At 33.3% G+C, this 17557-nt stretch overlaps 1 protein-coding gene across 7 annotated transcripts in view; it reads right to left on the minus strand.

Annotated features, from left to right (window-relative positions):
- The window catches only part of LOC114340192 (homocysteine S-methyltransferase), a 197033-nt gene that overhangs the window by 75036 nt on the left and 104440 nt on the right, over nucleotides 1-17557 (minus strand). For all 7 annotated transcript variants that reach the window (XM_050647846.1, XM_050647845.1, XM_050647844.1 and 4 more), the window contains exon 2: nucleotides 14514-14778. In XM_050647846.1, the coding sequence (XP_050503803.1) occupies nucleotides 14514-14760 (247 nt within the window). In that variant the 5' untranslated portion in view covers nucleotides 14761-14778. The remainder of the gene's footprint in view (nucleotides 1-14513; nucleotides 14779-17557) is intronic.

Consider the following 17557-nt stretch of genomic DNA (forward strand, 5'->3'; position numbering starts at 1 on the left):
CTACAAAAGTATTGGTAGCATTATACAACTAAAATCGACCGTTTCTCTTTTATTTAAAGTTAAATACACATTTCATGTGGAATTTTCCACATAAACGCGGTTAAACTTTCAAAAAATCGAAAAATTGCAATTTTTGAACCCGAATAAATTTTGATTAAAAAATAAAATAGCAATTCTGCCTACCGCATTTGAAAGTTCAAGTCAAATTCTATCGGTTTTGGTTATTTGCATTGCTAAAAATTAATTTTTTATTGTTAAACAAAGCTATAAACACATAGTGTTTCCCGTGCCCAATGCACGCGTTTTAATGTACGTAATCTACGTAGAAATTGTCTGTATGCGCGCCTACTCGTTCGGTTTTAAATTAGAAATGCATTGAAAACATCATTCAAGCACTATGTCTTTATAGCTTTGTTTAACAATAAAAAAATTAATTTTTAGCAATGAAAATAATCAAACCCGATAGAATTTGACTTGAACTTTCAAATGCGGTAGGCAGAATTGTTATTTTATTTTTTAATCAAAAGTTATTCGGGTTCAAAAATTGCAATTTTTCGATTTTTTGAAAGTTTAACCGCGTTTATGTGGAAAATTATGCATCCTACGAAAAAACTTGTAAAAACATTTTTTGCTTAGAATGACCCCAAAAATACAAAAAAATGTTTTGTTTTGCGAAAAATCGCTGTTATGTGATTCCGTAAGTTCTTTGTTTATAACAATCTTATCGACATCCGGATCAACTTTTACCCAAAAAATTCGAGTTCTACGGGTCAAAATACATATAAAAAACTTGGATAAGTCCATCTGAATTAAGGAGGCCGTTGTACCCCCCTGGCGACAGGACTAACGGCATTTCACTGGTTTTTTGACTGATTATGAACATACGTTCGAATAAAATAAAAATGTTAAAAACGTTGATGGAATATTGGGTGGTGGAAAAATCATTCGCGATGCAATTATATATAAACTGTAACTCAAATAAAATTTACAATTCATAAATAACAGTTATATCCTTAACAAATAAGGTTGGTATTCGCATTTGCATATCCCAATTAACAATCACCATAAAACTCACTGCTCTAAACCAACAAAACTGTGTTACGTCCAATACAAAATTGCACTGTTTATCTCTATAATAAATACAAATATTTTGCTTTTATAAATTTAGATCTGAATGGAAAACCTAGATAAATAAATACAAATAAATACAAAAATTTCGAAATAAGCTGTCTGAACATCCAAAAATATTTTTATACAGATTAATTGAAAAGTTATCAAATGAATAGAACCGTAAAAATAATTTTGATTTGTTTTATGTTTTTTAGATTAAAAAGGTAACATAATACCAAAGCTATCGCAATTTAATAAACGCTTTAACTGAACGAAATCAGCTTAAAATTTCAATCGTTGAACGTGTCATATAAAATACCTTTATGAATAGGATGGGAAAATATTTACTAAAAATTAGCACAAACAACATAACAGGCTGAACATTTTTTTCCACAAAACAAGAGTTAATGCGACAATATATTACATCTGCGTAATACTTTTGAAAATTGGAGGCCTTTGAAATGTGATTCTACCGTAAAATTCTCAAAATTTTATACCTCTAACGAAGAAGTGCCGCATGGAATGCGCAAAGAAAAGAGAACTTTTCAACATAGTGAAGTTAGAAAAACATCATAGCTAGGCAACATACTGAGAAATAATAATTATCAATATGCCGAATATTACGAACAACCCACAGAAACCTAAATATTATTAAGGTGTATGTGCCAACAGGTGATAAATCAGAGGAAGAAATCTAAAAAGTTGATAAAAACATTGATAAAATAATAAAAACAACAAAAAGCGGCGAGATAGCGATGATCATAAGTGACCTGAACTCCAAAATTGGTTGTGGCGCTGAAGGAGAAAACATAGAGGAGATAGACTTCTTAGAAAAAACATCCTGGAAGGCTATACACTTGGAAATCACCTTTTAGGAAATTTAAGAATTTTTTAAATTTTAGACATAATAAAAGTTTCATGACAGTGATGACAGATGACTCTTGCATGATGGCCGCTTTCGATTTTTAATCGATAGTTATCAATATTGAATAATTACTAAATCGGTAAAGTTTTGATTTATTAATTGTATACAGGGTGAGTCATGAGGAACTGTACATACTCCTACCTCGTATAGAGGCTCCTATGGGGAATAAGAAATGACCATTAAAAAGTGTCTGCTCCCATTGTTTAATAATATACAGGGCGAGTTTCGCATTTTGACAGAAATTTGTATTCGTCATAATTTTTGAACGGTCAGATCGATGTGTCTCTTATTTTGGATAGTCGTTACACTATTACCACCTAATCAACTAATTTATTCAAACTAGAAAAAAATCAGGTCCGGCTTTAAAAAAATTAGTTCGTTTGGGTCTTAGAAAAAATTTCATCCTGTATACACTTTTTGAAAACTCTAATATGAATTTTACAAATTAGACAAATAGTCAATTAAAATGGCATTATTATTTTTTTCCGCACACGATTACTTAATTTTTTATAAAAAAATCAAATTTCACTATGAATTAAAAGTTTGGTAAAGTGAACCATGTATTTAAAAAAAAAATAACTTTTATTACAAAAATTAATTTTTTTGCACAAATAAGTAATTTATGTTACCATCCAATCAACTGATTTATTCAAACTAGAGCAAAATCAGGTCCGGATTTAAAAAATTAGTTCGTTTTGGTCTTAGAAAAAATTTCACCCTGTATACGCTTTTTGAGAACTCTAATATGAATTTTACAAATAAGACAAATAGGCAATTAAAATGGCATATTTATTTTTTCCCCACACGATTACTTAATTTTTTATTAAAAAATCAAATTTGTCAAAATCGGAATTTTAACCTAAAAATGAAAAAAAAAATGAACTCACGGTTTAACTCGCTACAACTCTGTTCCATTTTAATATTTTTTGCTGAAATTTTTACAGCACATACCTCTTACCATTGTGAAGACTATGAAAATTGTTGTAGACTTTCAGTCTTCTTCTTGTAAAAGTTGCAAACTTGTAAATCGCAAAAATTAAATGGAAAAATTTAAAATTTATCAATTTGATCACGTCTATGTTAAACTATAGAGTCCAAAAGTGTTATGGGAAGTTTTAGATGTAGACGTGTTATAGAAAAAAAAAAAAAAAATGGTAAAACTTTTAATTTTAAGAAAAACGTTGTTGTTGTAAATTAATTTTTGTAAAAAAAGTTAATTTTTTTAAATCTATGCAAAAACTTTGCCAAACTTTTTATGCAGTCAAATTTGATTTTTTAATAAAAAAATAAGTAATCGTGTGGGGAAAAATAAATATGCCATTTTAATTGCCTATTTGTCTTATTTGTAAAATTCATATTAGAGTTTTCAAAAAACGTATACAAGGTGAAATTTTTCCTAAGACCCAAACAAACTAATTTTTTAAATCCGGGCCTGATTTTTTTCTAGTTTGAATAAATCAGTTGATTGGGTGATAACATAAATTAATTATTTGTTCAAAAAAAATTCATTTTTGTAATAAAACTTATTTTTATTTTAATCTATGGTTCACTTTACCAAACTTTTAATTATTCATAGTCAAATTGGATTTTTTTTATAAAAAATTAAGTAATCGTGTAGGGAAAAAAATAAATATGCCCATATGGAAAAAAATTTTAATTGCCTATTTGTCTAATTTGTAAAAATCATATTAGAGTTTTCAAAAAGCGTATACAGGGTGAAATTTTTTCTAAGACCAAAACGAATTTATTTTTTAAATCCGGGCCTGACTTTTTTGTTGTTTGAATAAATCAGTTGATTGGTGGTAACATAAATTAAATATTTGTTCAAAAAAATTAATTTTGGTAATAAAAGTTAATTTTGTTAAATCTATGGTTCACTTTACCAAACTTTTAATTCATAATCAAATTTGATTTTTTTATAAAAAATTAAGCAATCGTGTGCGGAAAAAAATAAATATGCTATTTTAATTGCCTATTTGTCTAATTTGTAAAATTCATATTAGAGTTTTCAAAAAGCTTATACAGGGTGAAATTTTTTCTAAGACCAAAACGAACTAATTTTTTTAAAGCCGGACCTGATTTTTTTCTAGTTTGAATAAATCAGTTGATTAGGTGGCAATAGTGTAACGATTGACTAAAATAAGAGACACATCGATCTGACCGTTCAAAAATTATGACGAATAAAAATTTCTGTCAAAATGCGAAATTCGCCCTGTATATTATTAAACAATGAGAGCAGACACTTTTTAATGGTCATTTGTTATTCCCCATAGGGGCCTCTATACGAGGTAGGAGTATGTACAGTTCCTCATGACTCACCCTGTATGAATATACAGTGGAACCTCGATAAGTCGGATTAATCGGGGCCGCGGCGATCCGGGTTATCGAAAATCCGGGTTAGCCGTAGAATATAGTAAAAATTAATAAAATACGGTATCCTTAGAGATAAGCTCCATTATAATTGCAAAAACATGAAATACATTATGCACAGTACATGTGAATTACGTACAGTTATATTACAGTTGTTCATTCCTTGGTAAAAATTTCAGTCAGTCTCGGTTGTCAATATTACGTTTTTATTGTTGAAATGCTTGTCTGATGAAAATCGGTTCGGGTTAGCCGGACTTCCGGGTTGTCGGAGGCCGACTTAACGGGGTTTAACTGTAATTACAAAATGCTACAGAATTTCACTTTTTGACATAAATTTAATTATCAATGTCTTAAAGTTTGTACTGTAACAAAAGAGAAATCTTGGCCGACCGCCGTATAACAGTAAACACCTCGAGAATGACGTCATCGAATGATCTAGGCCTCGGCGGAAAGGAGGAGGAACTTCTCGAACGTACGACCCGTAGGCGGAACACGCTGATAGCTAGAGATGGGCGTCGATTGTTCCAGAATAACAACTGGGTATAAATACGGGCATATTTGTAAATAAAATTTAGTCTTAAGCTAAAGTTTGTAAAGTAAACTTGTATAAATAAATAATAAAGTCGTATATAAATACCCGAACGCTCGTTTATTACAGTTGGTGTCGGTGTTCGGTAAACTTAGTGCGATATAAATAAGTGAATTACAGAGAGACTTTAAAAGACTTTTGAACTTTATTCGTCGGGAATAACCGGCGTGCGTTAATTGTTCGATATTCGGAAAGACTTTTGGACTTTATTCGTCGGGAATAGTTAAAGTGCGTTGATTGTTCGGTATTCGGAAAGACTGTTAAAAGACATTTTGGAAAGTACGTGTGTGCCGACCAAAGATGTTGCTACAAGAACTTACAGTAAAACAGCTCCGTGAACAGCTAGAGGAACGGGATCTGGACAGCAGTGGGCTTAAGATAGTCCTACAAGCACGACTCGAGGATGTCCTCACGAAGAACGGAGAAGACCCAAAGACGTTCCACTTCCAGTCGGCAGAACAAGCAATCTTATCGAAATTAAAAACTGTTTCTGAAACGATCGATGAAACTTCTAGAAAAAGCGACGAGAAATTCGAAAACGTTGCTAAAAGATTCGAAGAGACTTCTCAAAAGATTGATGAAACTTTTAAAGAGGTCTGTAGACAAAACAACGAAAAACTTGAAGAAGTTTGTAAACAGAACAATGAGAAAGAAGAAGTTTCTAGAACATTCGATAAGATACAGAAAAGTGTAGACGACAATAAAGAAACGTTAGAAGAGAAGATCAAACAACTAGAGACTATGGTAACCAATACGAAAGTTCTACCTTCAGTTAATGCAGTAGTTTTGGCCGTAGAAGAGGAGATCAAAGAATTAGAAAGCATGATAACCGATACAAAAGTGCAACCGTCAGTTAATGCAGTAGCTTTAGATCCTGTAGTGAAAGATGAACTACCGAGAGACGAAATGTCGCATAATATGAGATTCAAATTACCACCATTTGATGGAAAGTCCTTTTGGTCCATATACCTTAGACAATTCGAAGCTATTGCGACCGCCAATCATTGGACCGAACAGGAAAAGGCTGTTTCCTTGACTGCTGCTTTGCGAGGTGATGCTGCAGATATATTAAGATCAATTCCTAAGGGTCAAGAAAATTGTTACCAGACCTTGTTCACTCGTCTAGAAAAACGCTATGGAGATGCCCATCTACAACAAGTATACAAAGCACAACTGCGAAGTAGAAGTCAACGAGCAAGTGAGAATCTGCAAGAATTTGAAGCAGATGTGGCTCGTGTGGTGCGGTTGGCTTATCCAGAGGTGCCAGACAGCGTTTTAGAAGAAATTGCAGTAGATACCTTCGTCAATGGGCTGAAAGATAGTGAACTACAGAAAGCTTTACGACTAGCAAGACCGAAAGTTTTAGATGAAGCACTTGCTATTGCCTTGGAACACGAAGCAGCTAGCCAAGCTTCACGAAACAATCGAGTAATAGCCGTGGAAAAAGGCGATAAGAGAAAAGATGAACGTTTGGTGGAAATGGTACGGAGGGTGATTCGTGACACGATGCCGAAGAGACGCGTGAAGAGGGCTGGAAGAGTTCGTTCAAATACAGATGCTTCCTCGATACGACCATGCGGTGAAAGTTGTAATCACCGGCTTAAAGTAGAGGAACAGCGTTGCCCTGTGAGACGAACTACCGTAGTTAATGAACAATGGCAGCCCCAAGAGCTACAACACGCCCAAGAAGATGATCCATGTATAAAAAGAGTATTGGATTGGATGCAGCAAGGTGAAAGACCTAGTTGGCAGGACATTAGTGCATGTAGTCCAGAAGTCAAGGCCTACTGGAGCCAATGGAATTGCCTGGTACTAAAAGATGATCTTCTGTACAGAACCTTTGAGAACGATGATGGTACAGAATCTAAGCTGCAGTTGATTGTACCTAAAAGTAAAGTGTCAGAAGTATTGCGTCAGTTGCATGACGGTACATCAGGTGGACACTTTGGTATTACGAAGACTCTGCAAAAGGTTCGAGAACGGTTCTATTGGGTGAACTGTAAAGATGATGTAAGAAGATGGTGCCGGAAATGTGAACTGTGTGCATCCGGTAATGGTCCAGTTGGTAAAAAGAGAGCACCCATGAGACAGTACAATGTTGGAAGTCCTATGGAAAGAGTAGCAATCGACATTGCAGGTCCATTTCCAGAAACCGATGCTGGAAATAAATACATTCTGGTAGCCATGGACTATTTTACGAAATGGACCGAGGCCTATGCATTACCGAATCAAGAAGCTGCTACCGTTGGAGAGGTACTTGTTAAAGAATTCTTCAGCCGATTTGGTGTTCCCTTGGAGATCCACTCCGACCAAGGGCGAAACTTTGAGTCAGCTCTTTTTCAAAACGTTTGTAAATTGATTGGTGCCAATAAGACCAGAACAACACCCCTGCATCCTCAATCAGATGGAATGGTCGAGAGGATGAACCGAACGATGGGTAAACACTTGTCCAAAGTTGTATCTGAACATCAGCGAGATTGGAACCAACATATTCATTTATTCCTGATGGCCTACCGCTCGGCCGTGAATGAAACTACAGGTCAAACACCAACCTGCCTGATGTTGGGTCGTGAAGTTCGTTTGCCCTGCGACCTAGAGTTTGGCTGCAGACCTTCCGAAGAATATGTTGCAGGCGAAGAATACGTAGACCGCCTGAAGTTACGAATGAACAACATTCATGAACTTGCCCGACAACACATCCAGATAGCCAGTGACAGAATGAAAGATCAATATGATTCTCGCTGCAAGAATGAAAGCTTCGAAGTAGGTGATCTTGTCTGGCTTTATAATCCACAACGTCGTCGAGGCCTGTGTCCTAAACTGCAAAGACAATGGGAAGGTCCGTATGAAGTAAAGAAGAAAATAAATGACGTAATATACAGAATTAAGAAGTTATTCGGTAGAAGAACCGAAGAACGGTAAACCAAAAGTTATTCACATAAATCGTCTTGCACCATATGCTGGCTCAAATGAAGCAGAGGAAGCCCGAGTCCTCCAACAGGAGATGAAAGATGCACCACAGCCAAGTTTTAAGGAATTTATGTCAAATTACGCAGAAAGAAAGAGTGCTAGATTCGGCGTGACCACAGAAGTTCAGCAAGATCTGTTTGGTGTTCCAGAAAACGTCTCTCTAGCCCACTGTGTTGCCCAAGACCTCGAGATGACTAAAGGAATCTCGTCCGTATTCAATAGAAAGTTCGGCCGCCTGGACGAGTTAAGGAATCAACAACCTAAAATTGGAAGAGTATTGCGATTGGAAGATGGTCCTCGATCTTTGCTGTATATAGTGACCAGGATGTCTTATACGGACACGCCAAGCTACGAGAACATATGGTGTGCTCTAACTAATTTGAAGAAAATCGTGTGTAATTATGACATCAAAGATTTGGCTATACCAAAAATAGGCCATGCAGTAGAAAATCTGGATTGGAAGATTGTGGGAAGCATGCTTGAAGTGATCTTCAGAGAAACTGGCGTACGAATTACTGTGTGTTGCATGAACCCGAAGATGTCATACCCTTTAAAGACAGTAGACTGCTATTTCTTCTTGAAGGGTGTATGCAGAGCTGGAGAGTCGTGTAGATTCCGCCATCCTGGGCCTTCATCTAGAGTTGCTGATCGGGACGCTCAGATCTTAAGAGGGGAGCAGTGTAACAAAAGAGAAATCTTGGCCGACCGCCGTATAACAGTAAACACCTCGAGAATGACGTCATCGAATGATCTAGGCCTCGGCGGAAAGGAGGAGGAACTTCTCGAACGTACGACCCGTAGGCGGAACACGCTGATAGCTAGAGATGGGCGTCGATTGTTCCAGAATAACAACTGGGTATAAATACGGGCATATTTGTAAATAAAGTTTAGTCTTAAGCTAAAGTTTGTAAAGTAAACTTGTATAAATAAATAATAAAGTCGTATATAAATACCCGAACGCTCGTTTATTACAGTACAATATTTTTTAATAATTAAAGTAAATAAATTGTAAGTTAACTCAAATAAATAATCGATTACTGCCATCTACCACTTACATTCAATCTCGATTAATCGCGACAGGTAAAGTTAAATTCTTCTTTCAGTACAATAAAGTGTTACTTTACTGCCGCAAATGAGGGCGAATGAGTACAATAATGAATGACTTTAGTGACGGTTGACGACAGGGCCCCCGCAAGGTTGAGCGGCGCCCGCGTGCTTGATATATTTTGGCGCCCTTTAATTCTACCTATATACAATTATAAAATAAATCTATAATTTTTTATTTTTTACTCGTAATAAAACAACAGAAATTGCAAGAACTCAAATTTTATTCTTCTTGTAACTAATTTACTGATAATGGCAAAAAACAAATAAAACGTTAATATGTATAATAGTCGTAAGGACGTAGGCGTAAAATTTCGGGCCAATGTGTTTTAAATGCATTAATTTTTCTCGAATCCCAAAAAAACTAATAAGTATTTTTGAACAATTTAAACTTAGAATGAAAGATTACATTATTACCGAGGGCCGTAAGCCGCTTAGAATGACCAAAAAGTACTTTTGAATGACATATTTGAAACTAAAAATTACATTAAATTTTCTCTTTTTTGACTCCTTTAATTTATTAAAATAAACAATATAGAAGTTTTCAAGGACTTTCGGCCCTCTTTCATTCTGCGTTTAAATTTTTCAAAAATTTCTTACATATTAGTTTTCTCAGGATTCGAAAAAAATTAACGCATTTATTAAAACATATTGGCGCAAAATTTTGCCCCAACGCCCTTAAATCTAAATTGAATTAAATGGTTGTTTTTCTAAATTTGACGGCAGCAAATTTTTTTATATCTTTAAAGTCAATTTTATTGACGAGCTTTTGCTCGATTGTTAATATTACCAAACCAGATAATCTTTCCTGTATCATAGTACAGCTCCAACAAATTTTAATTAACTTTAATTTTGAAAATGATCTCTCACCAGAAGCAACAGACACCTGTAAAGTGGGGATGATTCTTCATGAAACAGTGATATTTGGTAAAGATGAAGTTAGATTATTTTCAAACATGTATTAAAGAATATTAAGTACATCTGATGAGTTAGGGCGTTAGGGTATTAAAGAACCTAATTATAAAGCTTTTATCTCGCTAAATAAATCAGTTGCATCAATCTTTACTTGATCAATCTTTTGTTGAAGAGCAAGACAATGTTTTAAAATATCATGGTCACTTAATGTAAAAATATCACTGAAAAAACCAAAAACATTATCATAATAAGACATTGTATCAAATCTACTATTTAATGAATTTGACCAATTATTCTAAAAAAAATAATATTTTAAACGCGGTTTTGGATCATGAAATGCCTCTTTTCTATGTTCATAATCGAAAAATTTTGGTTTATATTTTCGTCTCATGATATTTAACGAAGAAAGACCTTGTTCATCAGCTGTCAGTTTTCCCTTTTGGGCAATTATTCCTTTAACAATATTTTCATCTCCGCAATTTTTTTGGCCATTGGCATGGTACAGTTGATTTCACATTCATATTATAGTGTAATGTGTAATGTGTGTGTTAAGTAAATGTCTTGTTACTTGAGTAAAGTCGACTTCATTGTCTTTACAAAGAGACGCTAATTGGATCCGAACGTCTGCACTCCCTTCACCTATCCCACAAGAATAGAAATTATTTCTATTAACTGATTTTTAATAAAGAAACATTTTATACTCAGCTGGGATTCACAACTCAGAACCCTTGGATCCAAAGGTCGGCTCTCTTACCATTGAGCTACACAGGGCCGGCGATAACGGGCCTGCAAGTGATGCACTGCAGGCGGACGCCCCTATTTGGTGGGCGCCAAAATGAGATTTTTGCTGCTGGTGTTATACAGAATACATAGGTAGTTTAGAAACTCAAAACGGTAGCTTAGAAATAAATATAAAGGTACATATTATTTTTATATTACAATCTTTGCCTTTTTATAACATGTATTATTTATCAAATTGGGTGTTTCTATTAAATTATTAAAAAATCTATTTAACCCAAAATCCAACCTATCCACCATCAAAATTTATTTTTCAAAATTTGAATTTCTCGTCTCAAAAAACCTCAATGCCAAATTTTTATGAAATTATTTTAATTTCAAAAATCCACGCAAGTTTCAAATCTGGACAGAATTATTACAACCCAACAAGTTTTGACCTGTAAACAAATTTTTACTATTTACGAATAAGTACTGCAAATAGGTATTCCGATATTATACTGTTTTAATAGTTATTTATGATATAAGTGTTAAAAGTACAATTTTAAGGCACGCATGTGAAAGTTTGCAGAATGAGCGAAGCGAATTCTGCAATTTACATGAGTGCCTTAAAAATGTACTTTTTAACACGTATATCATACAATATTTTTTCTATAAACGTCTTATATATCAACAATTATAATTTATTCATTGTCAATTGCAGGACAATATCTACAAAAATTTTTACTTGAACTTGACTGACATTCCATTTTTATATTTTTCTTGACATTACATCAAAACTGCCTATACTGTCAATACGTAAATCATAAAAACCTCTTACTTTTATTATTAATATCTTACATCTTACTTTTATTGTTGTGTATTCTAACAAATTTTAATAGTTTTTTTCTACAAACGTGTTAAAAATGCAATAATACAGTTTAAATTAAATTTTAAAAAACCTTTTTAAACCACCTTTTTTAAATTGCGCAAGTTGTACTATTAATATTAATGTTAATAAATGAAATATAAATATTTTGACGTTTCAAAATTTTGACAATTCACTTTTAACTGCAGTGCCTTAAAATTTTTAAAGCACTAGTGCCTTAAAGTAGCATTTTTAACGCTCCTATGGAGTGCTAAAAATTGCATTTTAACACAATTGTAAAAAAATAGTAAATTATTAACACCAAATATAAAATAAGATTTTAATTATTTTTTAACTAATAACACAATATTTTTTTTATTTTTGAAATTTCTCCAGATGTTCGTTAAAAATTAAAATTAAAATTGTATAAAAAATGAATATCTCGTTAAAAAATAAATATTTCTTATTTCCCAAACCTTCGGTTTGGCGCCCTTTTGGGGCTGCACCCGCGTGCGCCGCACGCGTTGCACGCCCGGTTACTGGGGCCCTGGTTGACGATAAATTTGATTATGTACCTCTTATAATTATAAGTAAAGGAGAAGATAAAGATCCAACTTTACCTAAATCTTATAGACCAATATGCTTACTAAACACAATGGGGAAATTACATGAAAAATTACTTTGTAAAAGACTAAATCAAATAAGACACGAAACTGGACTTCAACCAAATCAATATGGCTTTAGGGAAGGAAAATCAACAGAAGATGCTATTAATAAAGTTTTTAATATAATTGGGGGGAGCACAAAGAAGTATGTTTTGATGATCTTTATAGATGTTTCTGGAGCTTTTGACAATTTATGGTGGCCGGAATTATTCGAAAGACTTCGACAGATGCATTGCCCCAGAAACTTGTACGGAAGTTTCAGAAACTATTGTCAAGACCGATATGCCAGCTTAAGTTGTCCAATGGATAAAAAGACGAGACATATAACTAAAGGTTGTCCACAAGGTTCAGTGTGTGGGCCTATTTTTTGGGACATAATGTTAGAAGAGCTGCTGGAACGGTTAGCTGTGGATCCTGAAGTTCTAGGGAGCATAGCGTATGCGGATGATTTGCTGCTTATCATAGATGCTAATTCAAGAAGAGAACTAGAAATAAAATCAAATGGAGTACTTGAAAATATAAATGAATGGATGAAAAAAGTTAAACTAACTATATCAGAAACAAAAACAACATATAGCCTTATAAAGGGAAGACTTGAAAGAAATCCAAGTATACAAATAAGGGGGAAAGCAATAAAAAGAACAAAAATAACTAGATATCTTGGTATCATAATCGATGAACCAAGACTCTTTACAAACCATATAAATAGCGTCTGTGAGAAGGCAGCGAAAGTCATGCATTGCATTGCAAGCCTAGCACAAAGGGAGTATAGACTTCCGTTCCAGCATATGCGCGTATACCTGAGTACGATACTTGCCTCAATTGTAGGGTACGGTGCAAGTGTATGGGCACACGGACTAACAAATAATACAAATATTGAAAAACTGAATAAAGCACAAAGAGGTTTCCTTGTTAGAATGACAGGAGCCTTCAGTACTACAGCAACATCAGCTTTAACAGTATTGACTGGTGTAATGCCCATGCACTTGGAAACACAAAAACGTGCATGTAGATATTGGCAAAGAAAAGAAAATTATGAAAAAATAATACAATTAATGGGAATAGAAATCAGAACAAAAAGAGAATTAGAAGAAATATTAAATAGAAAATGGCAAAACGAATGGGATAATTCCCCTAAAGCAAGACGTCTCTATAATTTTATTCCAAATTTAAATAATATACCAAATTATTTTAACCCAAAAAAAGGATTAATCCATTTTCTTACAGGGCACGGTCCGTACCCTACATACCTACATAGATTTAACTTAAAAGACAATCAATATTGTGAATGTGGAGAAATAGGCACACCAGAACACATAGTATTTATTTGCGAAAGACAAACAAATACACAAGAACTACAAAGAATGAGAAGAGACCTTGTTGGCATAAATATAGTAAATATAATACAAAATGAAGAATTATTTAATACACTAAATAATTTAGCGGACATAATATCAAAGAAACAATTAGAATTATATAATATTAGACGAAGAAGAAATCAAGTAAATAATATCCAACCTCTATGAATTTTAATAAGAAATTATACAAAAAAAATTAAAATTACATATAAAAATATAAAATAAAATATTGGAATAATTAAATAAATATTTATATAATAAATAATTAAAAATTAATATCAAATATAAAATAAAATAAAATAAATCAAAAATCAAAAAAAAATATTAATCAAACAAAAAAAAATTAAACTAAAAACCTGAAATTTTAAAACTCAATGGTCTGAGGCTCACCGAAATACCATTGAGAATATCATAAAGTCGATTAGACCTGCACTTAAAATTATTCGTGACTATTTTTAGATGAATAGTGCTGGCATTTCTCATCTGAGAATGAGAAATGGGAGCACTTTTATAAAAATTATATATTAAAAAAAAAGTAATAATTTATCTTTTGTTTATTAGTTTTTGTTTAGTTGCTGTTATTTGTTTATTAGAATTGTTTACAATTTGTAGTTTTCATAATTAGTAGTAGATTAGGGCTATTGTTAATTAGTCAAATAGAAAAAATTCTTAAAATAATAATATTGTAATAAACTACTGTAATCCCATCAGGAAACGACCTGGATTAGTGACAAGAGGCCAGGTCAATTGTATAGTACTATAAATAAATAAATAAAAATAAAAACCTCTTCTAATTCATTTGAACCACACCTATAACACAGCCATAAAACTCTAAAATTATTTTAAACCACAAAGAGTTATAAAACCTCATTTTATTTTCTAATTACGTTTTTTCGTTTTTTTTTCAGATGTAATTAAAACTTACCTCTGAGAAAATCTAAGTGAGTATCAATAACAGCCTCTGGATTGGTGGCCAAGAACCTGGAACTCCATAGGACGTCTCCATCAATCGGTTGTTGGACGTGGCAGCCTAATTGAGTAGCGAAGCCCCCATCCAAAACGACGATGTCCTTTTGGAATGTAGCGACTCCGTTGCTACTGCTCCTCTCTGCCGACGATGCTGTCGCCTCGGGGCGGATCTCCACCGAATTCCCGATACCCGGGGGGGCCATTGTTTCAGTTTAATTGTTCTGGAAAAAACGGAGCAAAATGTGAGATCGTAGAGATGGTTTTTTTATTGTCTGTGTCTGAATTGTCGGTGGCGGTAATATGTTTTATATCGGCTATTAGATTTAGGAGGAGTAAACTCGAATTGATTTCCGACAATGTTGTAGGATGCGAAAATAAGTGGAAAAAGCAAATGAAATTGGAAAATTCTGGCATGTAAAACGTTTAAACATTCAATCTTAATTAAAATTTTCATGAACATTGTAACGGTATAAACGTCACATATTTGCTATTTTATTTTTAAATAATTATTTTATTTTCTTTAATATTTCATTAATAATAATCTTCCTGTAATTGTTTTAACTTGTGTTCCCGTTGAAAACACGTTTGGCGCCCTCTATTTCCTATCTCTCTTTTCATCTAACAAGAACATGTTCTTGCTCTCTTTACATCTAAGTCGATGTAACCATTTTTCTCATTTCGATGACAGTGACAATTCTTAATGGATGTGGTAGAATAATATTTTATAAGAGTTATCTTTTAAAATAGTGCTCCATTTGAATTCCAAACAGACATCTCCTGCGGTAACAAATTAATTACATATTCTATTTAATTGTATTCATTATATTCCTACATTCACAGTTTTTATAACCATTTTTCTATGTCTAACCTACAACTCTAAAAGCACATGGTCTGATATTTTACATTTTCAATACTCTCTTTATTAATATGCATGTAGAAATAAAATAATTTAGCTAGTAATAATCAATAATAATTCCATTTAACTTACCCCTTGCAATCTGCTAGTTTTTTGAATACTTTTTTGGCAAGGTACTTTTTCTTCTTGATGTCAATCTAATACACAGCTTGTGTTCTAGTTTTTTGGAAATAAATCAAACCTTTCCCTCTTCGGGAGCCTAAGTCTTTATCACCGGTGATGCCACTACAAGGCAGTACATGATGGATGCGTCTCAACATCTGCAACGACCAACACCACCAAAACTGTAGCTGATTAAATAAGAGTAGGTATTTGTTGAATCCTTCATAACCTCTGCTTGGGATTTTGACCATTCTGAGAATTTTTGATCTGAGGTTTTGACCGGAATTCATTCGCGATTTTAAATTTACACTACTATTGACCCCCCTAAAGATTAGAAAAATAAAATTTTGTGTAACTCGGCATGCAAAATTAAATGCTATAATAACCCGACTGGACTATATAATTTTGACTCTGATATTATTGCATGTAAATTTTCTTGTATTGTAAAAGTATATAAATTATTTTAACCACTTGAAGTCCTGTGTTTTGGCTATCTGTGGGAACATTTTCAGCCAAATCGAAGAACATGTATTTTGGGAATAGAGGAAAATGCAAAAAAAAAAACGGTATTTTAACGTTTTCTACACTAAAATTTAATCAAAAACTTGTTTTGAGTAAAAAAACTTGTTATAATGCCTAATAATGACATTTTTGAGTCCCTTTTATTAAAACATTATTATTTCCATTAATATCTTACAATAAAAAAAATTCAAATTTGTTTAAATAAATACCAAATTACTGTAAAATCGCTTAAAATAATATTTCAAAAAAAAAACAAGAAGAAGAAGAAGTCAATGTCTTAATTTTGTTTAACATTGGAAGTTCGCCCCCCCTCCCCCTCACGTCGAATTTTCTAGATCCGACACTGACACTGCACTGGAAGGTAATATGTTCTCATTTCCTCATTAAGAAAATTTTAAGTGTTAGCTAAGTTGTAGTGTGATCACTACAACCAGAAACAATGGAATTTATAATTTTCTTCTATTTTTGCACTAATAATTCTATATTTAGCATTCAACAAGATGAACATATTTCTCTGTAGTCGTGACATAAATCTTGATCTGAGAGTGCGTATGCTGCGGTGTTATATCTTCTCCACTTTATTATACGGAGTTGAGTCATGGACCATCAAGATGGGCAGCATTAAAAACATTGAAGCTTTTGAGATGTGGTGTTACCGTAGAATGCTCCGTGTATCGTGGGTGGACCACGTGACGAATGCCGAAATTTTACGTCGGATCGGAAAAGGATGTGAAGTTGTACTTACTGTTAAAAGAAGAAAGCTTGAATACTTTGGCCATGTTATGATAGGTGACAAATACTCGCTGCTGAGACTGATCATTCAGGGTAAAATCAGGGGTAAGAGAAGTATCGGTAGGCGCAGAATATCTTGGTTAAGAAATCTAAGGGAATGGTTCGGCTGCAGTTCCATCGACCTATTTAGGGCAGCCGCCAGTAAAATAAGAATAGCTGTGATGATTTCCAACCTCCGATAGGAGACGGACTTGAAGAAGAAGAATTCTATATTTGTCTAAATGAATGTAAAATAGAATACCAGTTAATTTTTGCTTGTCTTTAACAGTAGGTAATTCAAATATTGAGAGAATTTGCTAATAAAAAAATAGTAAAATCCTTTATAAAAGCTATATTTAAAATCCCTAAAAAGGGCTACATCACAATCACATAACTAGTTTTCGACTGGTTTACCAGTCATCATCAGTGCTTACCTAAAATGAATATAACCTGGTAAAATAATTCAAAGATTTTGAAATTTTGACTACGGTTAAGAAAAGTTGTATGTTATACTCACGTGAAGTTTACATGCTAACCACCAAGATATAATTTACAAAAATATTAGAGTCAAGGCCCTGTAAAAGTAATCCGTTAAGGAAACATCGATTGAAAATACTGACTGAAGCGTGGATGTTTGAAATATTTGCTAATATGCCCCAGGTAACAACAGAACATCGTTCAGAGGTTTC

This window comes from Diabrotica virgifera, chromosome 3 (assembly GCF_917563875.1).
Source record: "Diabrotica virgifera virgifera chromosome 3, PGI_DIABVI_V3a".
Lineage (NCBI taxonomy): Eukaryota > Metazoa > Arthropoda > Insecta > Coleoptera > Chrysomelidae > Diabrotica > Diabrotica virgifera.